The following is a 27260-nucleotide window of genomic DNA, read 5'->3' on the forward strand; positions in this document are numbered from 1 at the left end:
TCATAACACCTTAAGCCTCTCTGCTTTTGGTTTCACCGTGTGTAAAGTTGGGATACTATATGTGCTTTCCTTTATAGGATGGTTGTGAGCATTAACTGGATTAATTGATTAAAGCACTTAGAACTGTTTGGCACTGGGATAGGAAGTGTGAAACTGAATAATTTGCTGTTATCACCTTGTGGGACCTCCTGTAATAGCCCACACTGCACTGTCTAATTACTTGCTTCTCCTCCCAGCTGAACAGTGAATGTGTTGGTCATCTTCATGGCCCAAGCCTCTAGCATGAGTCTTCTCATATACTTAATTATCATCAGCATTGTCTTGTCATCATCATCAACAATAATAAGAGCTAACATTAATGGACATTCACTGTGTACCAAGAACTTTTGCCCAGATTACTCTCATGAAGTAGCTGGAGCCAGGATTCAAAGTCAGATTATCTGACCCCAGAGCCTGCTCTTGGACCAACATGATATGCTCCCTTCCAAACTGAAGTTGCCTGGTAAACATCTGGATGGATGGATACAAGGAGAGAATAGCAACGGAATTGAAATAGCTTTTCCCCTGCATCATATTTACATAAAAATCCATCTTGAGCAGGTAAATCTGACTAGACATGGAAGTTGTTACGTATCTATTTTCTTTTCTTCTTCTTTTTAAAATTTATTTATTTTAGTTATTTATTTTTGGCTGCATTGGGTCTTCGTTGCTGCGTGCAGGCTTTCTCTAGTTATGGCGGTGGGGGGGCTACTCTTCATGTTGGTGTGCGGGCTTCTCATTGCAGTGGCTTCTCTTGTTGAAGAGCACAGGCTCTAAGTGTGCGGGCTTCAGTAGTTGTGGCATGCAGGCTCAGTAGTTGTGGCTTGCGGGCTCCAGAGTGCAGGCTCAGTAGTTGTGGTGCATGGGCGTAGTTGCTCTGCAGCATGTGGGATCTTCCTGGACTGGGGATCAAACCTGTGGCCCCTGCATTGGCAGGTGGATTCTTAACCACTGCGCCACCAGGGAAGCCCTATCTCTCTATTTTCAAGGAGAAAGAGAAGTTTCCTTCCCTGGCTACGGCTGGGGCCCAGGGGCTGGGAGCTGCCACACTCGCTGTCCAGTTCCATGTCTCACAGGTACCATCCATCAAAAGAGCTTGCTTTGGCAAACAACTTAATTTCTGTATTTGTGCCATTCTGAGGACATCGGTCAAACCTTTGATAAAGGCGCTTGCCTCATTCCATTTTCAGCCTGACTGATCACAGATTTTGCTGCTGAAGCTAAAAAAGAGAGTGGTGGATTCTGAAAGCCAGTCCTTAAGGAGCAGGTGCACAGCCTTGTGTTTGAGAACACGAGGTTTGGAGTCCTTTCGTTGGCAGCAGAATTACTCTCACGTAACCTCCATGTAACCGTGAACTTGGGGATTTGTTCCAAGTTCTCCCCACATGCGAGCCAACTGTGGGTGGCACAGACTCTGTGGTCTTTTCCTGTTCCTGTCAAGCTGTGTTATGCCTGAAAATCTTGTCTCCTTCCCTGCCCCTTCATCATGATATCTACATTTGTGTGGAATCCTTCAGGAAATGTTTTGTGTGTACATGCTCATCAAATTCACACATGGAGATACAGACTAAAGATTGGATAAGAAAACCAAGACTCAGAGAAGTAAAGATTTTCCCAGAGTCAAGTAGCTACTGAGTAGGAAGATCTGGATTCAAACCCTTGTTCCTCGGCTCTGAGACTGTTCTGATTCTACTGGGCCATAATGTTTAAAAGACCAAAAGCTTCTTGAGAGCCAAGACTAAGTCATCTCCTCCTTAGTGTCCCACTCAGTTCTTGTTGCTGTTCTGATTACTGAATGGGTTCTCAACAAATACTTGTTAAACTAAATTGAACAGAATTGATGGAAATTTGTTGCTACAACCAGGATTGGAAACTCTCTGTAGGGTAGATATCCTCTCCAGTACTATCACCTTCTTAACTTGGCTGCACTTTATCTTTCTTCTTCTTTTTAAAAAGTATTTATTTTTCTGCACTGGGTCTTAGTTGTGGCATGCGGGATCTTTGTTGCAGCATGCGGGATCGTTAGTTGCGGCATGCGGAGTCTTTAGTTGCGGCGTGTGGGATCTTTAATTGGGACATGTGGGATCTTTAGTTGGCGGCATGCAAACTCTTAGTTGCAGCAGGCATGTGTGATCTAGTTCCCTGACCAGGGATCGAACCCGGGCCCCCTGCATTGGGAGCGCAGAGTCTTAGCCACTGGACCACCAGGGAAGTCCCCTTATCTTTCTTATTTTAGGCAAATGTTTACATCTTCCTTAGTTAGTTGGACAGTACCTTCAATGCTCTGCCATTGTGGGTTCCAGTCAAAATCTCTTGAGTCAGCTCTGGAAAGATGTAATTAAGGGCTGGAACAGAATTTCATTCACCACTGTCAGAGCCCTCTGTGATAGGTGACTTCCATTGTGTAAAACAAATGTTCATCCTCAAACTGACATAATGTCATAGTTCTTTTCATCTCGGACTTGTCCTCTCAGGAAGTTAATGGGAGTACCATTGCCCACAAAGAAAAGTGTTCCGTTATCTTGGAACTGAAGTGTTCGGAGGGAACTTTATAGGGTTTATGGTTAAATAGCCTTGATTTTGGTAATTCAACTCTAAACCACTCCCAGGAGGACTTACATAAGCAGAAGACCATGTTTTAAAATGCTGCATCATTTGGAAAAATTTACTTGGGCTGAAAAATAAGGTTGTCTTTTCTTCCTGTCTCCTCCCCAGCTGCCTTGGCCCTTGGGTAGCCTTTTGAGCAAAGTTTGGCTGTTTCCATCTTCAATAGCTTTGCAAATGTTACCTTTTGGCAAATGTAGCCTTAGATGTAGAATGAGATGACTTTGGTTTGGAAATTGGCCACTCATGTTGATAATAGCTATTAATTTAATCAGCCTCAAATTGATAACAGGTATCGCCTGTAGAAACAAAGATAATTTTTTATTGATTGTGATCAAGTCTTCTCATGTAAACTCTAGGCTTATTTTGTCTGTAAAAGGCTGGTGTAGTCGTATGCAATCTGAAAGAGACAGGAAGAGGGAGGTAGAGGAAGGGAAGAGAACTCTCCCCACATACACAAGATGTGTTTGCTTTATTGTTCCGTTACCTGTTTTCTCTGGAAACTTTATAGATTAGCTTTTATAATCCACTTTGAAATGTTTGCTGTTTTTAAAGCAGAAGCAATCTTTGCAGCTTTCAAGCAGAAGGTCATCTTATACAAAATGTTCATTCTTGTGCAACAAAGCTTATTTCTTCTACAGGATCAAAGAAATAATGAAGGCTCCTTAAAAGTTGTTTTTCTCTAAAGAAATGATCATCTTGATAGTTGGTGATTTATATGTGCCTTTCCTGTTGGAATTGAAAAGCGAAAACATTTGTATCAGTAAGGATTACTGAATATTATTAAGCTCTTAGATATTACTGTAACTGCAGTTTCAGCGTTTCAGAGTGTAGGGAAAGATGTCTTTGATTTCTTCTTGTGTAGTTGATGTCTATCTCTCCAGGTTATTCCTTTGCCCTGGTTTATTGCCTGATGGTCATCCAGCCATTGATGTGGTCTCTGTGTAGGTCTCTGAGATACAGCTGTTTCTAGAACAAAGTCCTGGAAGTTTTCTTGCCTCCAAAACTTTGTTTACAATGTTTTCTTGGGCTGGAACACTGTTTTAGCAATGTCCTGTTTTCCTTTAGTGCTCAGCTTAAATGTGCCTTTTTCTGGGAAGCTTCGGGGCCTATTTTTACCATAATTTATCACTTAGCCCTTTATATTGAAATAGCTATTTTCCTGTGTATGTCCTCCATCCTTCTGTAGACCACCTCATGATGTGTGGTGGCTCATTGGTGATACAAGTCCTTCACTTACTCTAGCTACAAAAGCATCAAAGATTAATCTACACTGTTACGGAGTGATAAAAACTCTATCTGGATTACAGAAGGGAAGGGATTAAAACGCCAGATGGAATGAAAATGTAAATTTAAATATCTTACATTTTTCCCCCAGTGTAATGATTCTTAAATTGTTGGTTTCTGACTGTTCATACAAGAAAGGAGTGTTTGAAATTAGTCCTGGGACAAATCTCATTTTGTCCATATTTCTGGACACATCTTTTGATGCAGTGATGGCATTTAATGAGAAAAGAGATTTTTCATTTTTATTTCTAGGATCAGTTGAGTTTTGAAATCTGTGACTGTAGAGAGGACCTGGGTTTCCTCTGTCCTTACCTCTTCAGATGGTCAGCATGTCAGGTTCAAGTCCTGCCCTGTAACATGGTGCTAGGATAGTATTCATCCAATATACACACTGATTGGCAAAAGGTATAACTCTTACTCCATCAAACTCTAGTAGTTACAACAAAAGCCACTAACCCTTGTGTAAGGAAAAGATGAACCATGCCACACTGGGTGTGTTTGTGACAGTAATTATTACTTCTACTTGATCGCTCCATTTGGTTGCTTTTCTAGCTCTTATGGATTTGAAGGAAGACTCACGTGATCTCTCATTCTGGTATTAATGACAATTTGATAACTAGCTGTAATTTAATCATTGATGCAGCCCAAATCCATGTTAATGATTACACATTTTCCTTAGAATCCCTTCAGTTGAATTTAAGCATTATTTGAGAAAGAGTACTCTTTTGAGTAAAAAATGGCAATAAAAGCCTGGTATGAGTATTAAATGTGTTCCTGCAAAACATAAAATGAAAATCACTGAACATATTAAGTGCTTTGAAATCTTTGTTAAATTCCAGCATCCCATGATCACAGAATTTACAATCAACAGCTTTTTAGCTTTAACATGAGAAATAAAAATAACTTTTTTTCTTTGCTTTTCATATGGTTTATATATATATATTTTTTAATTTTTTATTTATTTTATTTTATTTTTTATTTTTGGCTGTGTTGGGTCTCCGTTGCTGTGCGTGGGCTTTCTCTAGTTGCGGTGAGTCGGGGCTTCTCTTCGTTGCGGTGTGTGGGCTTCTCATTGTCGTGGTTTCTCTTGTTGCAGAGCATGGGCTCTAGGCGTGCAGGCTTCAGTAGTTGTGGCACGTGGGCTCAGTAGTTGTGGTTTGTGGGCTCTAGAGCTCAGGCTCAGTAGTTGTGGCACACGGGCTTAGTTGTTCTGCGGCATGTGGGATCTTCCTGGGCCAGGGCTCGAACCCGTGTCCCTTGCATTGGCAGGTGGATTCTTAACCACTGTGCCACCATGGAAGCCCCTATATTTCTGTTTTAAGGATTTTTGGCCATAGTTGCCCCTGCTCCAATTTTAGGGATTTTTATTAAAATTTTTTTCACTTGTACGCAATTTGTTCATCTGATAGAATCAGTAGGAGTCCGGTAATAAGTTACTCTGGCTGTGGAACCATATTTTCCATTGCGCTTCCCACTTTTCATTGCACATTTCTTTCTCTCTTTTCTCCTGTTAAGCCAAAATGATAAGGAACCAAAAAATGAAATACATGTAGAACAAAAAATCATTTTCTTATTCTGGTCCAATTTTTACTTTGACTTGGTGTCCTATTTTCCCCCTTCTGGAACATGACAGAGATTTAAGTGTTTCAGGGGAGGAGATGGGAGACTGTGCCTTCTGTATTGTTGCATGGATGTACGTGGGGTCATTGTAACAAGAAATAAGATGTGATTTTTTTTTTTTTTTTTTTTGCGGTACGCGGGCCTCTCACTGTTGTGGCCTCTCCCGTTGCGGAGCACAGGCTCCAGACGCGCAGGCTCAGTGGCCATGGCTTATGGGCCTAGCCGCTCCGCGGGATGTGGGACCTTCCTGGACCGGGGCACGAACCCATGTCCCCTGCATCGGCAGGCGGACTCTCAACCACTGTGCCACCAGGGAAGCCCTAAGATGTGATTTTAAATGAAATGTTTTAATATCCCCACTATTACCCACAGCTATAAAATACTATCCATGGTACATGGCTTCTAGCATTTCTTATATATAAAGATAGCTTTTGTTTGTATTTATTCCACTAAAAAGGAAGAGTTATTTAGAAATCTTTAAAGTCAATGTAATGTGTATCAATTGATGAATTACAACTTTTTAGCTTGTAGGTGCTTTGTTCCAAGGCCAGGATGTATATTTCGCTATATTGTTATCATTTTTACTGAGTGAGGAAATGTTTGGTCATTAAGGGGGAAGGAATATCTGTGGACAAAACTGCTGCTTTCCCTGACCCCAAAGTTCAGTTTTGAATATTAGTCTTCAAAGCCGTTTTTACTTCCAGTGTTCAGTCTTAATTAAAAGCCACATACACAGTTCTGTAATCCAATCTGCAGATCCAAAAGGGGAATTCATACAAGTGAAAATTAACTTACTATTATTAAAAAACACTGCCTCTCTAATGGATATAATAGAGTAACAGGTCTCCTCAGGCTCAGTGGCAGTTCCTTATATAATAACTAAAATATTAGCACATTTAAATTGATTTTTCATGCCTGCAAATAATGATCAAGTCTTATTTTAAAAACATACTTAATTTGACTTAGATGATAAGGATATTTGCTCAGAAAGAGACATTCTGGGCTGTTATTTTCTACTGGCAAGCATCAGAGCTGGAAGTTGAGTGGTTTTGATTTTGTTAATGATGATTCAATTTATTTTTATTTTATTAACAATAGGAACTCTGTCCCCAGGACTACTCTGTTTTAGGTAAATTTATGGCACATGATTTCCTTATTAAATAACATTTCTTTTAATTCATTTATCTTTATAAGAGTGTTTCAAGAAGATCAACTATGCTTTGTTCTTTCCAAAAGGTACCTAGTTCTTGATGTTTTGTTTGTCATAATTGTGCATAGCAGCTGAGCCTGTTCTTGGTGTGTGTGTAGGGGGTTCCCCCTGAATTTTCCCATAAAATGTAGGCCTGTCTCCTGCTGGCATCAAGAGAGCAGATTGGGATAACCCCATGGCAAGAAGGGTATGTCCTTTCAAAGAGTCCTGTTCCAAAGTACTTCTGTGCTTCACATGAGGCAGTATTATATGTGGCTGCCAGTTGACTATCTTTTTATGAATCATATCTCCTAAACCTCTGTAGTGAGCATGATGGGAAAATATCTTTATGGAAACAAATATGTGAGATAAATTAAGTTAAAAAAAGGCATGTAGCAAATTTAACTAGAAAATGAACGTAAAAACTGGCCTGCAGGATTAAAATTCTCATGGGCTCACAGCTCCACACAAAGAACGGTGTTCTGGCTGATGTCAGTGGTTTGTACAATATTACAGAATTGTTCCCAATGTTATCTTCTTGTGCCCCATGGCTGGTATTGCAATATTTGTAGTTGAAATACATTTCATGTTATATTACACATAAATTTGTTATTGGCATGTATGTGTGATATACATATACATACATATAAATGTAAATAAAATGTTATATATGAAATGAATTTCATGCTATGTTCTTTCATGATAACTTCAACTTGCTTATTATTTCTGTCTTGTTCTCTTATTTGTTGGTCCTATACAGCTTTCTTTTTCTTTTTTTTTGCATTTCCAGTTTTTCACTTTTTTCAATATTATCTGTCTTGATAATTGAGAAATTTTATTTTGTTCTTATCTTTCAGTCATTTGTCCGTTTCATCGACATTTCTTCTCTGGGTTCTCAGAGTGCTTAGACACCATGAGAAAACAACTTCTATGAGTTTAAGTAATTACAGTCAGAATGAATGGGTTTTTGTGATACATAAGTGTTCAGAGATGCATAATATTGGTTGCACACACTCCGTAAAGCTCAATATGTAAATGTAATTTAGAATGTATATGCATGATACATGCATATACATTCTAAATCTGTTACAATGATTAAGAAAATAAGCTCTCACACAGATTTCTTAAATCACTGTCAGTCATTTATTTTTCAGGGTCCACACTGATACATATGCAAATTGTGTCAAGTAATCACAGGACACTAACAAGCTTCATTGACTAGGATGGTTCCAAGAAGACCACAACCCATTGAAAGTTTGGGGCCAGTGTGTCCAGTCTACACAGATAGTGTCTCTCCTTTTGCTTTTTCTCTGTTTCCTGTCCTTTGTTTTATGCCTCTCTTCTATAAAGTATTTTATGTCTTACAGTGGAAATACATATATATATATATATATATATATATATATATATATACAGATTTTAAAGAGATAAATGAGATTTAGGAAACCTTGGAAGGTTGGTGGTGCTCATAAATCAAGGGGGTCTGGAGTGAGTGCTATTTGTAGTCAGTGGCTCTCAAACTTCATCAGCTTCTGAATCACCCAGAGAGCTTGTTAAAACAGGTTGCTTGGCTCAGCCCCAGAGCTTCTGATTCTGTAGGACTGGGATGGGGCTTGAAAATATGAGTTTCTAACAGGTTCTCAGGTGAAACTGATGCTGTTGGTGGGGGACTGCACTTTGAGAACCACTGATCTTGGATCGCCTTTTCATGTGTTTGGGATGAGGAAACTGAGAATCAGAGAGGGGAAGGGCCTGCCCAAATTTTGCAATGGTAGAGAGTTGCATCTTCAATAGAATTAGAACTGGATCTTGTGGCTCTGGCCCTGTACTGTTCTCCTGGGGTCTGTTCTTTGATTGACCAGAGAAGGCGAAGCTGCTTCCTGACTATCTGAAGAGAATGTGGGAAACCAGATTGGCCACCTCTCCCAGATTCCAGTCTATGGGCAAGGCTGGTGGAGAGAGAGGGCTTTAGTGCTCGTACTGCTGCCTAACTTACCCAAATAAATTTCACTCTCTTTATTTCTGTGTCCAGTTTAATATTATAATTATTCATGGAACATTTGTTGATTTGTGATCATTTAGAAATTAATACTAATGTCATCATTTTTGAAACAGGGTCTGTTAAACTCAGTTCTATAATATGTCAAGAAAAAGCAAGCTAAAGACAGCATAGGCTATAAGAATAACTGTGGAAAAAATGGTTGAATTCTTTACTTGAATCTAAGGTTTGGCTTTTAGTTCAATAAAATTTCAGTAAAATATTATTTCACTAAACAAGTATTCTGCAATATCCTGTAGCATACATTTTCATGGTGGGAAATAACTTATTGTTGGAAAGTTCAAATTAAAGAATAAATTATTTGATAGTTGACTCATTGATGTTAAATGGAATTTTATGAAATTATTTTCATAATAATATGAATTGGTTGAATTTACTTAGCTAGGAAGAATAACAAGAGCTGTGTACTTACAGGTGTTGCATATTGATTTCATTTTAGTGATTTTCTTATTGGGATGCAGATTGTCAAAGTGGCATTGAGGTACCATTAAATTCAAATAACTGTCATTTGATAATTAGGTACCAGAGCTGGGTGCAGAAAGAATTGACCTTAAATTGAGGGAATTAAATACTACTTGTAAACCATTGGGGAAGAAAGGCCACTTAGAGTTAGACTCGATTCAATTCAATAAATCTTGACTAAGGGCCTTCTATGCTTAAGGAATGCACTTTTCTAAGTAGGTTTTGGAGTCCATATCTGGCCTCAAGGGCCAGTGTCTTTGAATTTTTACGAAAGTGGATGCAGAACATGATTGGATGATGAAAGCAAAAACTAGATTTTGACACTGATGTTATTTTCAGTTTCATGGAAGCAAAGGCAGCAGGTCACAGTTCACATGCCATGATATGATCTGTCATTTTTGGGCAATGGAGAAACTTCGGTCTTTTCATGTTGTTGAAATGGGGTCGAGGCTACAGTTCTGATCCTTTGTGTTGCTTTCTATCTTGCCAGCGTCTGGTGGAGGCTGCAGAGGAAGCACACCTGAAACATGAATTTGATGCAGACTTGCAGGTAATTGATTATAGTTTGAGTTCAATTGTTTTGTGTATTTGCTGCCAAAGGAGAAACACTAGGTATACTGGGAACACCAGGGTTCAGAGGTTTGGAGAGAAGGCTCTTGAGAGAATGGTACAGGGTTGAAATAAATGTGCCTGTTTTTTGACAAGACAGGACAGTGATCCTCAACCATTTTCCACTATGCAAGTTACAATAGGGGATAACACACACTTACATGCATGTAACCAGGTTTCCTCTCTAATTCTGGGGGAGTTAATCAGTCAACTGACAATAATCACCAGAGCTTTTAATGGTAAATTGATAAGACAGATGGCAGAATATATCCAAATCCCTCTTCCATGGCTGCATTTTAAGTGACTGAAAGCAATGTTGTTATGTATGGATCTAACCTTGAATTGACTGTTAATTATATTTAAAAATTAAATCATTCACAGACCTGGGATTTGAACATCTGCTTAATAAACTTTTGTTGTGGATCTCATATCTAATCATGGCACACCTGTGTCTGGTTGAGAAGGACTTTGATGCTGTCATGTATATATAAAACATAGTTAGAGGCAAGAAGTGAATTGAATAATACTTGGAGGTTCCTTTGGGTCCCTCCAGAAGGAAATTTCATCTGTATTGTTTTTTTGGGTTTGTGACTTTTCCTCACCGCTAGCAAAACGGGTGAATCTTAATTCCTTAAGTCTGTGCCTTGCTAGAACATATCTCTTTTAGTGCCATGTGGTCACAATTAGGAAGTAGTGTTTATTTTGCTGTGTTTTCATTTATATGGAAAAGATAAATCTTCAAGCACAGAAAAAGATGGTAATACCAAAGATAGCGTTTGGCTGTGTCTCTGTCCCATGGTTGTACCTCTTGTAAAAGAATGCACACTCAAATGGGGTAATGGAGGAAAGTTTAATAAAGAAAATATTTACAGATGTATGGTAAGAGAAACCAACAAGCAATGGTGTTGTACCCCCGGGCAAGCCACACTCCTGGCCTTGAAGGAGCAAGGGGAGGGGGTGGTTTCTAGAACCCAGGGAGAGTAGCTATATGGAAAGGGTAATTGATAGAGAGATGGTGAGCTAATAAGTGTAGAATCTGGGGAAAAAGATACACTGATAACTGTCTCTAGCCTTCTGATCTCTTGCTGGTACCCACCATTGGCTGAACCCAACTGTTGGTGTAGTTGATTTGGTTCAGACTTTCTGAGGCTTTGGGTGGAAAAGGGTGAAAAATGGGTCCGGAGGGGAATCAGAAAATATCAAGCCCACCATTGGGGGTCATTTTCAGTCATAACACCCAACGTGTGAAGCAAACAGAACCAAGAATGTAGCAAGCATGAGAGGCTCCAGGGGGAGGCGGAGAAGCCCTGGGGACTGTTGGTAACACCTGGAGAGGAGTGGGGAAGCCAGCCCTGCTCTTAGAGCAGAGCTACAGAGAAAGAGCAGAGGAGTCAGCTGGAAATAGCAAGAAGCACCTTGCCTTCCTATAGCCACACCAGGGTCCATTTGTTGGTCACATTTGTCTTAAGTGTACCTCCCCTTCAGAGGGTTTGGACTTCTTAGAGTGGGCCAGAAGGGATTTGATGAAAGCATCAGGAAGCACCTTTTAGGTCTGAAGATTGTAAGGATCTCTTGAATGCATTGCCAAGGGAAACTATGTCTCCTTGGGAGTTCCAGAAGCCTTTTCAGGAATATTCTGGTTGTAAATGACAGAAATTCAACTCAAATCAACTTAAATTTGATAAGAATCTGTGAGTCCAATCTGATAATAAATAAATAGATAAATACATAAATAAAAGAGAAGGAAACACTCTTACAGTAGAATGCCAACTACTAAATGTAGAAGAAATGATGGAGTTATAAAATTATGGTAATAATTGATTCAGGCAAGAATCTTCAGTAGATGCTAAAACTAGCAGGTGAAAGTTTGATGAAGAACAGGACATTGACAGTCTCAAAGTATCTGCCCACAAATTGCTTATTAATTACAAAGGGAATTATAGCAGCTTTATTACGGATAAGCCATCTTAAACAGGTAATCAAAGGTAATATCATCAGTAATGACACAAAGTGCCTTCAGATGTGATGACGAGGAAAAATACACCAAAGATTTCCAAAGGACTCTTTTGGAAAATCTGGTGTTTATGGCTCATATAGTCAATTTTATTTTGAGATCAGTTGTCTACAAAAAGTAACTGGGTGAGGGAGGGAATGATTAATTGACTTGCAGGATTATTTATCCTTCAGGAGAGAAAAAGTGTTCTGTGGTTTAGCTTAACTAACTTTAGAGCGCTTTTTTTTTTTGGTCCATCTGAATCAATTGTTATTTTCTAAGAGTGCTCTGACTTCCTTCCTATGATCCTTTACAATAAAATTCTGGTGCAGCACACTGATTCCCTTGTCAAATGTGGTGGTGGAAACACGAATGCAGCATGAGTATCCCTCTCAAAAAAAATAGAGACTGAGAGAATGGGTCTCTGGAGTCTCATAGTTTTTGTTCTCTTGGGAGCAAAGAAGATGGGCCCAGTTTTTCCTCCCCCATTGTCATCTGTTCTGTATAAGTACAAGACGAATATCAGAGGCTACAGCTGTGGTCTGAGCACAGAGTAGATGTTGAAATAATCTGTCAGTATTACAGAGTGTCATTCACTCTCTGGACCATGACAGAATGTTCTCTGGGTCAGAGTAAACCATGTGCACTTTTGTGGAAACCTGGAAAAGAGATGATTTGGAGAAAATGGATATGCATCAAATAATGTATGTCTGCTTAGATGAAGGTTTTGAAGCTGTGAAACATTGATGCTGTTATGCGCAAGTCTGTTAACAGCTTGGGTGTCAGCCCGGTTGCTCTTCCTGGGGTAGCAGGTCTGTGTACAGGCTCTGAGTTTATTGCTACGACGGTCCATTAGAACTGATCAGTTGTTAACCTGGGTTCCACTGACCTCTCTACAACACCTGCCAGTGGATTGTTTTTATCAAAAAAATTTCAGAGTACCATCTGCTTACCATGAAGTAATGTTGAGGAGGTTTCCGTGCTATTAGCTTGGGAAGAGCAGAGGGAGCTGGGAGTCTGTTTTCCTACAGAAAAAAAAAATGTTTTTGTGACATTTCCTAAACTGTACAGCTTCAAGTTACATAGTCTTAGCACCCACTCCAGCAAACCATTTCCAAAATAAAAAGGAAATGCTGGATCTGCCTCTTCTTTCACTTTAGGTTGGAGTCTTCGTGTCTTTGCATCATCATGTGCTTTAAAAGTGAAGAATTTGTTTTTCGTTGGTAGAATCATCAAAAATTACCAAAAGAAGGTCATGCCTCCTTATTGTCAGGATTTTATTTACCATTTAAATTTCCTCTTACAGTTTCTCCAGAGGTTTAGCCTTTTCTTTTTGAGCTTATAGCCTTGACATTGGTAGTCCCTTCTGTAGGTCCTAAAATATGGCACTAGGTTGTTAGTTCTTAACAAAAACTATGTTGGGGCAAGAGGCAAAATATAGCCTTTGAAGGGCAGCATATGTGAACAACCCACAGTGCAGTGTCCTGCACACAAACCAGAGCTGCGTGGGTTCATTGGCTGGAAACCTTTCTTGTGGACACTGGTGTCGGTTTAGCCCTTGGGCTTGTCCCCCTGTATGGTGTCCTGTGGGTTCCAGACTGGCCTCTTGGTTTTGTTCTTTGTTCCCTGATATTTCCATTAGGGCACTTTTCGGTTAGAATTGATGCAAACACAGGCCTTGTTAAAATGGCATCTTCCCTTTTTTTAACTGCATTCTTTGAATTAACATAGGTTTTTAATGTAGAGCACATATGAGATTGATAATTATAAGAAAAGAGTTTAAAAACTGTCTTAATTATCACATATGATCATTTTAGCATTTCATTCTCGTTATGTTGATGGGGCAAGGGTGGGGTGGTGGGGGCAGCCCCTAGCCCTGATTATCCTAGCTATTGATGAATTTCCAGAAAACTAGGTCTGTGCATGTAGTATAATTCAGAGAGAAGCCTTCTCCTCTTACTTATTCTTTCTTTTGGGGTTTTTCTACTGGCAGCGAAGAAGAAAAAAGTCCTTTTGACAGTTTACTAAAAACCTGCTTATCTTTGAACTGCAAACATATTTTCTTTGAAAGCTGTCTTAAATAAGTGCCAATTGCACAGAGCTAGTGCACAGTGGGAAAAAACAAGAATTGTGGTTTTGCATTGTGTATCCTACAGAAACCTTTTTGATTACAAAGTTTTCTATAATAATTTTTCTTTGTTGCTTTGTAAGTAGTAGGCGGAAAAGGCCTGATGATATTCAGAGGGATAACAAAGTGTGAGTGGAAGGGAACTGGGGGGATGCAGTGTCCTGAACATCCCCTCCTGGTCACTGCCGAGCTGCTGTCACCTATCTTGCGCACACAGTGTCCTGATTTCAGAGTTGGGGTGAGGGGTTTGGATTGGAAGTGATGTAGAGACCACTGATGGGAAATCTCGGGGTGGGACAGCTTGTGATACTTGCTAGAGCATCTTCCTCCACCTCGTTGCCACTGCCTGTTGCATTGGGAGGCTGTGTTGAAGGAGAACCCAGGGAGGAGATAGCCACCGGGAGAAGGAAGCCTTTCTCAGAAGGCTTAGGAAGGGCATCTAGCAAACAGCAGAGTAGAGCTGTCCTTTTCCTGACAGCGTCTCCTTGCTGGCTAGTGAGGCTTTGCCCTGGGGAAAAACTGTATGTTGTGAAGGAGAGCAAAGGTCAGGTTTAGTAGAAGTACTTGCTGGGTGGAGGAGATGACTGCCCTTACAGCGTTTCTCATGTATTTCTGTTAAGCCCCAATCCATCCTTGCTCTCTTGGACTGAGTGAGGTGTTGAACTCCTTGCTGAGGGAGGAGGTGGAACATGGAAGACCCCAGAACTGGAAATAGATTTTTTTATAGAGATAGCTCATTGACTTTTGTGCACTAAACAAGAAAGGTAGGGTTCACATCTGTAGGAGAAAGAAATGAAAAGAGAAGGAAAATTTCACACTTTTTGTATTAAAATAAGCCCTTCTTTTCTGATGTAATTTATCAGGGGATCCTTTTTTTTTTCTTTTCTCCTCCTTTTTCTTTTTATCAGCTTGGCCAGGGTTCACAGTCTTCTGCATTTTAAGATCTTACATTAGATGTTTCTTAGTTAGGACTTGCCATATGTCATTTATTCACAAGACTGATATGTAAATAGTTTCTGAGGAATCTTTAAGTGTGAGCATTTAAAAGTCAAAGTAATTTCTTCGTTGTTACACGCACACACACTGTCATTTTCGTACATTTGGCTAGAACGTTATAACTTTTACAGAGAGAGCTTTGGTCTAGAGGTCTGAAAACGGAGGTTCTGGTAGTTCTGGTCGCAACTGGACCATTTACTTGCTCAAGGAACTGATTGCTCATCCATAAAAAGACAGATTGTAATATCTAGATGATTTCTAAGATCTCATTCATCTTTCATGTGCCAAGATTCATTCAACAAATAGTTATCAGTGATGTCCTGTGGGTCAGGTACTGGGTTTTGGATATGGCCAAGAGCTAGACAGATGCTGTCTTTGTTCTCATGGAGCTCACGCTCTAATGTGAGTGACAGATTTTAAAGACATGATGACAGAAATAATTTTAAAATTTTGATCATGATGAGTGACATGAAACATAAGCAGGGACTTCCCTGGTGGTCCAGTGTTAAAGGATCCGCCTCCCAATGCAGGGGACACAGGTTCGATCCCTGATTGGGGAACTAAGATCCGACATGCTGTGGGGCAACTAAGCCCGTGCGCCGCAACTACTAAGCTAACGCACCTCAACTAGAGAGCCTGCGTGCTGCAAACTTCAGAGCTCACGTGCTCTGGAGCCTGTGCGCCACAACTAAAGAAGAGAAAACCCACGTGCCACAACTAGAGGGAATTCCACACGCCGCAACTAAGACCCAATGCAGCCATAAAAAAGAAGGGAGAGAGGGAGTGAGGGAGGAAGGAAGAAGAGAAACATAAGCACAGGGCATAATTACAGTGCAGGACAGGAGACCTTGCCTGGTCTGGGAGTTCAAGGGACCTTGGTGCAAATCCCTGAAGAATGAGTCTTGACTGAGTGGTGAGTAGATTTACGTCCTCCAGGGCTAGAAGAAATCTCCCTGCAAAGTTATAAGTTATAGCCAGGGGAACAAAAACAATAGTGTGTGCATTTCCGGTGCATCTGTGTGTGTGTGTAACAACAGAGAACCCATAATACCTGCATTTTCCATAAATGCAAAATTAAAATTATTTTATCTACTTTCCATATAATAGTCTTTCTCACCTAGTGATACTTTATTGTTGCCTCTTTAATGATGCTTATCATTTCTTATCCTGTTAGTTTTATTCATGTTTGTCCATTTGTTGCTTAATTTAAATTTATTCAGAACTCAGCACCTGATAGGCCCTGTTCTAGGTTGTGGGACTTCCGTAAACTGAGATGTGACCCTCATCCTCCAGGAAAGTTCTAATCTCCCTTTTTAAGATATGTTTCGTTAGTTGTTACTTTAAGGATTACAATAGGCATCTTTAACTTAAGTGCACAGTGTATCTTGAGTTAATTTGCTGTGCGAAGTACCACTCCATCTGAAACAGGAATAGTGTACTTCTGCCTACCACTTTCCTTCATGTAATCATATATTTTACTCTTATATGTGTTACAAACACTGTAAGATGTTATTTTGTTTTAGTTTTGCTTTAAACAGCTGTCTTCTAAAAATTAAATAAGAAATAAGGTAGTATGTATTGATATTTACCTACACATTTACTGTTTCTGGCACTCTTCATTTCATTGAGTTTCCTTCTGTTATCATACCTCTTCAGCCTGAAGAACGTCTTTTAGCTTTTTTTTTTTCCTTTTGGCATTGAAGGTCTGGTAGCAACAACTTCCCTCAGCTTTTGGTTAGCTAAAAATATCTGTATTTTGCCCTCATTTTTGAAGGATAATTTTGCTGGATACAGAATTTTTACTTGACAGTTTGTATTTCTCTTTTACCACTTTGAAGATATCATCCCATTCTCTTCTGATCTTTAATGTTTCTGATGAAATGTCCTCCATCATTTTTATCTTTGTTCCTCTGGATACACTGAGTCATTTTTCTCTCATGCTTTCAAGATTTCTTTCTCCTTATCTTTGATTTTCAGTATACTATACAGTGTGATAGGTTAAGGGTGTTACTAGATGTGATTTTCTTTATATTAATTCTGCTTGGAGCTTGCTGAGATTCTTGTATATTCTCACCATATTTGGAAAATTTTTAACAATTATTTCTTCAAAATTTTACCTGCCCCATTCTTGTTACATTTTCTTCTGGAACTTAAGTCACATCTGTGTTTGATTGCTTAATATCATCGCACAGATCAGTGTGGCTCTTTGTTTAGTTTGTTTCCAGTCTATTTTCTATTAATTGGTCTCCAAGTTTACTAGCCCTTTTTTTTCTGTGGTCTCCAATCTACTGTTAAACTCATCCAGGGAATATTTTATTTCATGTATTGTACTCTTAGTTCTAGAATTTTCAATAAATCTTTTTTTTAGTTGAAGTATAGTTGATTTACAATGTTGTATTAGTTTCTAGTGTACAGTGAAGTAATTCATATATATATATATTCTTTTTCATATTCTTTTCCATTATAGGTTATTACAAGATAATGAATATAGTTCCCTGTGCTATACAGTAGGACCTTGTTGTTTATCAAATCTTTTAAAATTGATTTTATTTCCTGCTGAAATTCCCCATCTGTGCACCAATTATGTTCATGATTTCTTTTAAGTCCTCAGACATATCTACAATAGATGTTTTAAATTCCTTCTCTGCTAATTCCAGCATCTAGGTCATTTCTGTTTCTATTGAGTGCTGTTTTCTTTTGAAGCCACATTTTTTTTGCTTCTTCACATGTCTAGTAATTTTTGCTATAGGTTAGGCATTGTGTTATGTCTTCGAATGATTTTTATAAATTTCCTCATTGTAACTCAGTATAGTTCCATTCATGTAGCAGATGTCCTAAAAATACCAAATTTATTGAATCCAATTAAGTTGGATTTAGGAAACAGTTATTAAAGAGATGAAGAGAATGATCAACTATACATAATAGGGAAGACTCCAGTGGTTTAATCTTCTGCACTCTAACCATGTAAGTAGTGAGTACAACATAGACTTCTTTGTTCCAAAAATACCACAAGGCCATCTTCTAGCTGAAAGAAAGAGAAAAATGCATTTCTGTTATAGAATCTTGGACCGCAAACATTGTTTCTCAAAAGTTTATAATTTCTATACCTTAATTATATTGCTACCGTCCCCTGTTCTAAATCCAGATAAAAATATTACTATTAACAAATTTAAAGACAGAAAGTGCAACTTTATAGCAATGGTAATTGATTTGGTTTTGTTTGAACAGTCACCTTACTTAATAGTTCAGAGGGGAAAAATGACATTATTTGCTCCTCCCAGAGTTATCATTTATTTGTCTGTGGAATGTTTTCACATTAGTGACTCTCTTTTTTCTTTGCTACTTATGTGTTTAGAAACCTAGGTCTTTTATCTTTAATTTTAGCAATAATGAATAATCTAATAAAACCCCTATGTGTTTCCCCTTTGTCCTAGTCTTTCTTGTTACAACATTCTTTTTTCTATCATGACCATGTATACCTTAATTTGTAGGTAATAGTGTTTAGAGAAGTCTGAAATGTTGCTTTAGAAAGCCCTTTCTTTTCCTATCAAGTCATTGGTTCTTTTGTGATTCTTTTTTATCTTGGGTTTTCTCAATTGGGCTTTCTCAAAACTGGGAATGTTTATTTAAAATAAATATTTGTTTAAAACATGTTTGTTTTAAATATATGTTAAACATAGTAAAACACCACCAATTCAGACTTTATTAAACATTTCAATTAAACAAATACTTTTAAAGCACAGTTTTATTGTTTCCGCATACACAGTGTGATTGTGATGTTTCAGATATCAGTCAGTTTGGAAAGGGGACATTTTGGGACACCGAGACCCTCTGGGCATATCTATAGTTATAATTAGATAAACACTTAGTGGTGCTGTTGACCATAATATCAGAGTCCCATAGTACATTGCCAGAAACCTTAGTGTCTTTCATTAAGATGGCTGACTGCAGAGGTCATTGGCAGATCCCAGAAATTACCTTGGGGTCTTTCTCCAGCAAATTCTTTGGCAGCCCTTAGGAATGCCAGAATGCCTCTAGGTTGCTGATTTCATCAAGGGTCTTGTGGTCTAGGAATTTGCCAACTGCTATTGAATTTTTAAAGTACAGCTTGAATCTGGTGGCAGTGTAGAAAGTAGACACCTCAACAGAAATTTTGTAATCTCATTTAAGCCTGTTTGTTAATAAAGCACCTGATATGTACACAGATGAATTAATTCTCATGTTTTCTACTTTCAGTTTAGTTTGTGGGGTAGGTCTTTATAATATAAATAACTCCAAGTATGTGCATTTGATATAGTAATCCTAATTGTTCAAATTTAAAAAATTTCATGACTGACATTTTTAGGATAGCTCTCTTTGCTGGTTAATTAATACTAATAGAATATAAGAACAATGATAAGAGTAATAGGTGCCATTATTTAAAATGTATTAGGTATAGGCAGTGGCTTAAATGCTTCCCAGGCATTATCTCATTTAATTCTTCTCCCCACAGTCATGTGAGAGAGATACTGTTATTATCTCCATTTTACATAAGGAGAAACTAAGACTGAGAGGCCACACGTTGGGCCCAAGGTTATACCACAGTGGATGGACCAGCCAAGATTCACACCTGAGACTGTCTGGCTCCAAAGACCAATCAGTTATGTTGCCTCATGGAATCACAAATTTTAACACTGACCTTAAATTGCACTGGACAAAATCTTAATAAGAAATAAATTTAAGACGAAAGTTATAGTGGGTTATTTAATAGGTCTATCAAAAAGAAAAAGGTCTATCAGATACATCAAAAAGAAGTTTTCTAGAATGGTAAATCCTGACCCATGAACCTATGTAATAAAAAAATCTCTTAATAAGATATAATGATTTAGTAAAAATGATTAAGCATCACTTTACTGGTATTATTAGTAACGGACAGAAGGGAGACATCCCTCATTTGGTAATTGGATCTACTATCTACATAGTAACCACTGTGACTTTTTAAAAATACAAGTTACTTATTACTTATACTATTTGCTTATACTAAGAACAAAGTCTGGATGTCCCACATACCTTACAGAGCGCCACACAACTTTCTCAAGATTGCAGGTGGATTAGCAGCTACTTCCCTTTCCTTCATGTCTGCTATGTTCCTGCCTTACTCCTTCTGTTCTTTGAGCTCCCCTATACGATTTGTTTGTTTATTTTCTGTCTCCTCCAGCAAAACATGAGCTCCATGAGAGCAGGCACCTGACATCTAGTCATATGTCCACAAATATTTGTTAGAATTAATTGAAATTCATAATGGTGATACAGTCACTAAAATCCGCAGCTGACTGGTAATCACCAGCATCGTTGGTAATTCATAAAGTTGTCATCTGTTTATTTCAACTAGAAAAAGCTAATTCTTTCTTAAAATAAATACTTATGGCGTGACCAGAAGTGATTCAATTATTGCTGTAACATTCAAAGACATTTTCATATATTAATGGCAGCTTTTATTGAAGCAGTTGGCTTTTGTTGTTACTTATAATAAATTAATGAATGGCTAATTTTCTTAATCTAAATGAGATTTTTCTGCCATTTAATATGTTACAAATATATGAGTATACTAATTATGAAGATAACTAATTATATTTAATGAATATTATGTGAAATGAGTATCAAGTTATTTTATTAAACAGTTATGTTCTTATAGAGAAAACATCTTTAAAATTGGAAAGGAGAAAAATTAGAAGGGAAATATGCTCTTACAACCCAGGTTTCCTCTCTTGGGCAGGTCCCCACCCACCTTCCTAGCTCCCATAATCAGCGCTACAGACACCATATGTCTGTGCAGGAGTAGCCTCTTACATCACAAGTAGGAATTCAGAGGAGACATAATCAGCCTTTAAGAATGAGTCTTTGACAGCAATAACGGGCGTGACTTGAGGTCATATGTGAAATCTTTGTCATCTAACATTATAATCTCCTTAGAATACCTTTAAAAGACATAAAAATCGGCCCCTTACAGAAAATCCTTGATCTGACATTTCACTTGTCCATAGCAAAATACAACAACAACAAAATAAATAAACAGGCTTCAAAACAAAGCAGCTTTTCTCATGCTGGTAGTCATTAATAGAGGGGGGAAAAAAGTAATTTTTTTCTCTTGGAGTATTGCATTAGTAGCTAGGGGCCTTGAAGTTTTGCTAATCAGCTATGTGACCTTGGTTAAATCACATTTCCTTTCAGACTTCATGTTACCTCTGGTAAATGAGGGCATGAGACTGGTTTGATTTTCCTGCCTGGTCTAGAACTGCCTAAGTCTGTGAGGTTGTGATTTTTTACAGGGAAAGGATAGCAATTATTTTTCCATAGAGTGAGGGTATTCTTTGAGGAAATCCAGCAACATCTACAGACATAGCATTGTCCTAAGGGAAACATCTCTGAGAAGAAAATCTCTCTATTCTTTCCTCCCCACAAATAGATATAAACTTCCTACTTTAAAGCTGGAACAGAGAAATTTCAAGGAAATATTGCTTGATTGGATCATTCACAGACTGCTCCCGCCTCCGTAAATTATTTGATCATTTTAGATTTAAGGGGGTTCTTTTGAATAATATAAAGGACACTTTTTTTTTTTTTTTTTTTTTGGTGTGTGATTTTAAGAACTTAACTCTGGAATGTAAATGCCTTGACGCCAAACTGTAGTTTCTGTATGGTTAAAGAAATTCAGAACCAAATTAAACCTTTGCTTTTGCCTTATTTAGCAGTGATTATGTCGTGCATGTGAATATATTCATAATTGATCCTTCTTCCTAAAAGTTTTCAGGTGGCTGAGACCATGTAAACACCATGAAAAAAATTTTTTTCTAGGTTTTAAAGCCTTTTGTCCTCTCATTCTACATGAGATTGACTGAAATGTAGAAGTTGTTCTGGTTAAAAGGAGCAAGATTGGAGAGCTGGAGGAGGAATTACAGCTTATTAGTAATATTTTCTGAAACCCAGGTCAGAAGAACAATGGGCCACAGACAGCTTTTGTCTGGTCAAAAAGCCATTTTGATTACAAGGAGATACAAAAGGATTCATTATGTCTGCTTATATTTGCTGATTAATATTCTGGGTGAGGTAGATGTTAGCTATCTTCTGAAGAGAGAAAGACACAGATTTGAATCCTGGCTTGTTTTTTCTTGCTGGTGGTGAGACCCACGGCAAATTTCCTAGCCTGTTGGAGTCTCAGTTTCTTCTGTATATTTAGGATGGTGATACTCTCCCTGTAATGCTGTCAGGTTTCCACGGGCTTATTGATCTACATGAAGTATTGAGCACACTGTCTGGTACAGAACGTGATCCCAGTTCAGGGTAACCATTATCATTACTGTGATCATTATTTTGACCAATACTCTTGAAATACAAAGAAGTTGATTACATTCATAATTGCTTATTTAGTCTCTGCCTCCTTTGAGGGCTGTGAGTTCTGTGGGGCAGGGACCACATCTGTTTCTCAGTTTGTGATCAGAGCTAGGCACACAGCTGGCACTCAATAAATATCTGAAGAAGGGGTGAATGACTGATGGAAAAAAATGGAGGATCATCTCAAGAGTGAGATCCCCACTAGAAAGAAGGTTAAAAGCATCATTTGCTCAAGAGAAAAAAATGCGATGCTGCTAGCAGAATTGGGCAGCAGGAGGGCTGTGCATGCTCAGAGCCTGAGCCATTTCTAGCCTTTTTGGGACTTTGGTGGGAGACAGGATTGGGTGTTTTGTCTCCATGGAGGGGTTGAACTCAGACTCTCTTTGGCCACACCTGTGCCTTCCTGGGTGTGTGCGGCAGATGGTGGGAGGCCCCTAGGTAGGCAGAGAGAGCAAAAGACCTGGAACAATTTCCCTTCATAATCATCAGACAATTTTGGAGCACTGGGTTAGCTAATTGTTCACTTTTTCTTTCATTGTTGTTTTAAAAAGGGTCTTTATCTGTCCGAAGAGAAACACAAACAAGAGACTGGTGTTAGGACATATTTTATATTCCTCTTCCAATTGCATTAATGGTTTTAAAGGAAATCTCCCTTGTAATTGCCTTAAGCATTCTGTCTTTATTATTAAATACCAGCCATTTATTATGTTCTACACTTCTTTTTGACTCTGTATGCCATTTTTTCTGGGAACTTCTGAATTTAAAATGATTGAACTGTAGGGCACATGGTTCTGGGAGCATGCCCTCTCATTTAAATCTCCAGGAGCACCACCATGCTCTTAGAATGTCTTAGCAGAGACAGATGTCTGGAGTCCAGGCCTTTATTCATTTCACTTTCAAAGACAGCATAACTATCAGATTAAAAATCAGCAAAACTCTGTTTGCTTTGGAGCCAGCTGTATCCCACTTTTTAGGTCTCATATGCCCCAACCCCAACTCTGGGTTCTGATCTTGAATCTCGGTCACATCTCAGCTGGGTCCACGTCCAGTCTCAGGTTATTTGAGAGGAGTTGCAAGACCTTGACTCAGAATCACAAGGTACGCCTTAAACTTTAGACTGTCAGGTGAAATAGCATTTGGGGGGCTATGACTATCATATTTAATCTTCATACCAATCTGGTGAGAGTAGGTACTATGATAACCTCACTTCATGAATGATAAAACTGGCATTCAGAGAAGTTAAAAAGTTACCCAAAGTCACACGGTACAGCGTGGTGAACCCTTGGATCAGAAACTAACTGGTTTTGATTCCATGAACAGTGCTTAAATACTACGCTTTTCAGAAAGCATTTGTTTATGAATATTTATTTTCTAGGGCTTTCTTTGATCTGGTGTGGATGGGTGATTGGAAATTGTAAGGAATTTGGAAAGCAGACTACCAAAAGTACAGGTTGAATTCAGTTGAGTCAGTAGCTGTTGTTTTTATTTTCTTGCCTCATTGGACTACAGAATTGTCTCCTTCAGTATTTGATGCTATTGTTGTGTATTTTCTGAAGTCACTGTTTATAAGCCATATGATACTCTTTCCAGGGTGGGGGCTCTGCTCCCAGATGAAGAAAGAAGCACCTCTGGCAAGATGATTCTGCAGTGAGTTTGGTGGTAGTGTGGGAACATCTGTCATCTGCAGTGTTTCTATACCAAAGGCCCTGAGTATTCATTCATTCATTCGTTCATTTGTTCATTACTTTCTTGGATCTACCTGCAAAGGAAAAGATTCTAGAATATTTTCCCTGGGACTTGGGACAGTAGCCAGGGTGCCAGCCACAATTGGAGGTGCCTGATACAGTGAGTCAGACATAATGTGCTCTCTTTGTTTGCTTCCTCTGCCTTTTTTCTATTCTCTTTAAGTTTAATAGACAAAAGATGGGGAAAAGGCAGAGCAGGTGACACCCACTCTTGAGCAAGGAGGGCCTTAGGGGTCGGTCCCTTGGGAGTGTCTGCAGATGGGATTTAAGTTATTGATGTATATTCTTCCAATGTGGCAGAAACCAACTCTGGATTTGAAAAGTTCACCTGGACTGCACAGGGGGAGAGCTGTTTTTGGCAGATTTGCTTTTCTGAGAGAGGCAACCATTTCCTGCTGCATGGTTATCATGTCAAGGGTTGGGAACCAGGACACGTTGGCGATAAGGATTTAATGAATACATATGAGAAGAGGAGATTCAAGCCACTGAGCAGCATATTGCCCTAGGCCACTTCCCATTTCAGGATGGTGAGATATTTAGGGGAGTAAATTTCAGGTGATCATGGAAGAAGAAATGTTCGAGGGGCATTGGGATGAGATATGTCCTAACTGGTGTTTCCCACAGCAGGGGGGTGGTCCACCTCGCTGGGGGCCTTATAATCACCTCTCAGGTTTGTCCATTGTCTTTATAATTCACATATAGCTTTAAAAAATACAATTAGGCCTGCCATTGTGTGCATTATCCCACATGGCAGAAAGGATGTGTTTTTAATTTATTCTTTGCTTCTAATTGTAGTGTCGGCATGTCAGGGTTCACTGGTTAGAGAGAGAACGCACCTGCTTTTGTAAAGCAGTTAATTGGACCTGGTAACGATTATTGTCAGTAATCCCTGGGGGTGGTGCTTGTCCCAGGGCATCGTCCTTCATGGCGATTTCCAGCATCTAGCGTGCTGGGACACTGCGGATTTTCCAGAAGGAAACAGTAGATTGGAGTTCTTGTACTGCAGACCCAAATTGCAGTCTTGTTGGTGACCTTTTCTGAGTGTGTACTGCTTTCTGGTGCTAGGGACTTCTGAAGAGAATGTTTTCAATTTTGAGGTGTTTAAGAAAATATTTGCAATACAGGCAACAGACAAAGGACTAGTATCTAGGCTAGAGACAGATCTCATCCATAGCAGTCAGGTGTAAGGTTGTGGTCAGAAAGGATGCTTGATATAATTTCAGTTTTCTTAAATTTACTGAGGCTTGATTTGTGACCCAAGAGGTGATCTATCCTGGAGAACATTCTGTGCGCACTTGAGAAGAAAGTGTAATCTGCTGTTTGTGGATGGAATGTCCTATAAATATCAATTAAATCTATCTGGTCTATTGTGTCATTTAAAGCTTGTGTTTCCTTATTAATTTTCATTTTGGATGATCTGTCTATTGGTGTAAGTGAGGTGTTAAAGTCCCCCACTATTATTGTGTTACTGTCGATTTCCTCTTTTAGAGCTGTTAGCAGTTGCCTTATGTATTGAGGTGCTCCTATGTTGGGTGCATGTATATTTATAATTGTTACATCTTCTTCTTGAATTGATCCCTTAATCATTATGTAGTGTCCTTCCTTGTCTCTTGTAACATTTTTTATTTTAAAGTCTATTTTATCTGATATGAGTATTGCTACTCCAGCTTTCTTTTAATTTCCATGGAATATCTTTTTCCATCCCCTCACTTTCAGTCTGTATGTGTCCCTAGTTCTGAAGTGGGTCTCTTGTAGACAGCATATATATGGGTCTTGTTTTTGTATCCATTCAGGAAGCCTGTGTCTTTTGGTTGGAGCATTTAATCCATTTATGTTTAAGGTAATTATCGATATGTATGTTCCTGTTACCATTTTCTTTTCTTTTTATTTTTTTTTAACATTTTTATTGGAGTATAATTGCTTTACAATGGTGTGTTAGTTTCTCCTTTATAACAAAGTAAATCAGTTATATATATACATATATCCCCATATCTCTTCCCTCTTGCATCTCCCTGCCTCCCACCCTCCCTATCCCACCCTTATAGCTGGTCACAGAGCACCGAGCTGATCTCCCTGTGGTATGCGACAGCTTCCCACTAGCTATCTATTTTGCATTTAGTAGTGTATATATGTCCATATATACACTACCACCCTCTCACTTTGTCCCAGCTTACCCTTCCCCCTCCCCGTGTCCTCAAGTCCGTTCTCTAGTAGGTCTGCGTCTTTATTCCTATCTTGCCCTTAGGTTCTTCATGACCATTTTTATTTTTTTTTAGATTCCATATGTATGTGTTAGCATATGGTATTTGTATTTTTCTTTCTGACTTACTTCACTCCGTATGTCAGACTCTAGGTCCGTCCACCTCACTACAAATAACTCAATTTCGTTTCCTTTTATGGCTGAGTAATATTCCATTATATATATGTGCCACATCTTCTTTATCCATTCATCTGTCGATGGACACTTAGGTTGCTTCCATGTCCTGGCAATTGTAAATAGAGCTGCAATGAACATTGCCCTATTACCATTTTCTTAATTGTTATGGATTTGTTTTTGTAGGTCCTTTTCTTCTCTTGTGTTTCCCACTTAGAGAAGTTCCTTTAGCATTTGTTGTAGAGCTGGTTTGGGGGTGCTGAATTCTCTTAGCTCTTGCTTGTCTGTATAGCTTTGGATTTCTCCCTCGAATCTGAATGAGATCCTTGCTGGGTAGAGTAAGCTGGGTTGTACGTTCTTCCCTTTCATCACTTTAAATGTGTCATGTCACTCCCTTCTGGCTTGTAGAGTTTCTGCTGAGAAATCAGCTGTTAACCTTACGGGAGTTCCCTTGTATGTTATTTGTCATTTTTCCCTTGTTGCTTTCAATAAGTTTTCTTTGTCTTTAATTTTTACCAATGTGATTACTATGTGTCTCCGCTTGTTTCTCCTTGGGTTTATCCTGCCTGGGACTCTCTGCACTTCCTGGACTTGGGTGGCTCTTTCCTTTCCCATGTTAGGGAAGTTTTCGACTATAATCTCTTCAAATATTTTCTCGGGTCCTTTCTCTCTGTCTTCTCCTTCTGGGACCCCTAAAATGCGCATGTTGTTGCATTTAATGTTGTCCCAGAGGTCTCCTAGGCTGTCTTCATTTCTTTTCATTCTTTTTTCTTTATTCTGTTCC

General features: G+C 38.8%; 1 protein-coding gene across 1 annotated transcript in view; it reads left to right on the forward strand.

Moving 5' to 3' along the window:
• Window positions 1-27260, forward strand: part of CACNA2D3 (calcium voltage-gated channel auxiliary subunit alpha2delta 3) — a 781826-nt gene that overhangs the window by 212245 nt on the left and 542321 nt on the right. The window contains exon 4 of the mRNA XM_029243037.1: window positions 9751-9810. Coding sequence (XP_029098870.1) covers window positions 9751-9810 — 60 coding nt within the window. The remainder of the gene's footprint in view (window positions 1-9750; window positions 9811-27260) is intronic.

Source organism: Monodon monoceros, unplaced genomic scaffold (genome assembly GCF_005190385.1).
Source record: "Monodon monoceros isolate NGI ecotype Baffin Bay Population unplaced genomic scaffold, NGI_Narwhal_1 Super_Scaffold_3, whole genome shotgun sequence".
Lineage (NCBI taxonomy): Eukaryota > Metazoa > Chordata > Mammalia > Artiodactyla > Monodontidae > Monodon > Monodon monoceros.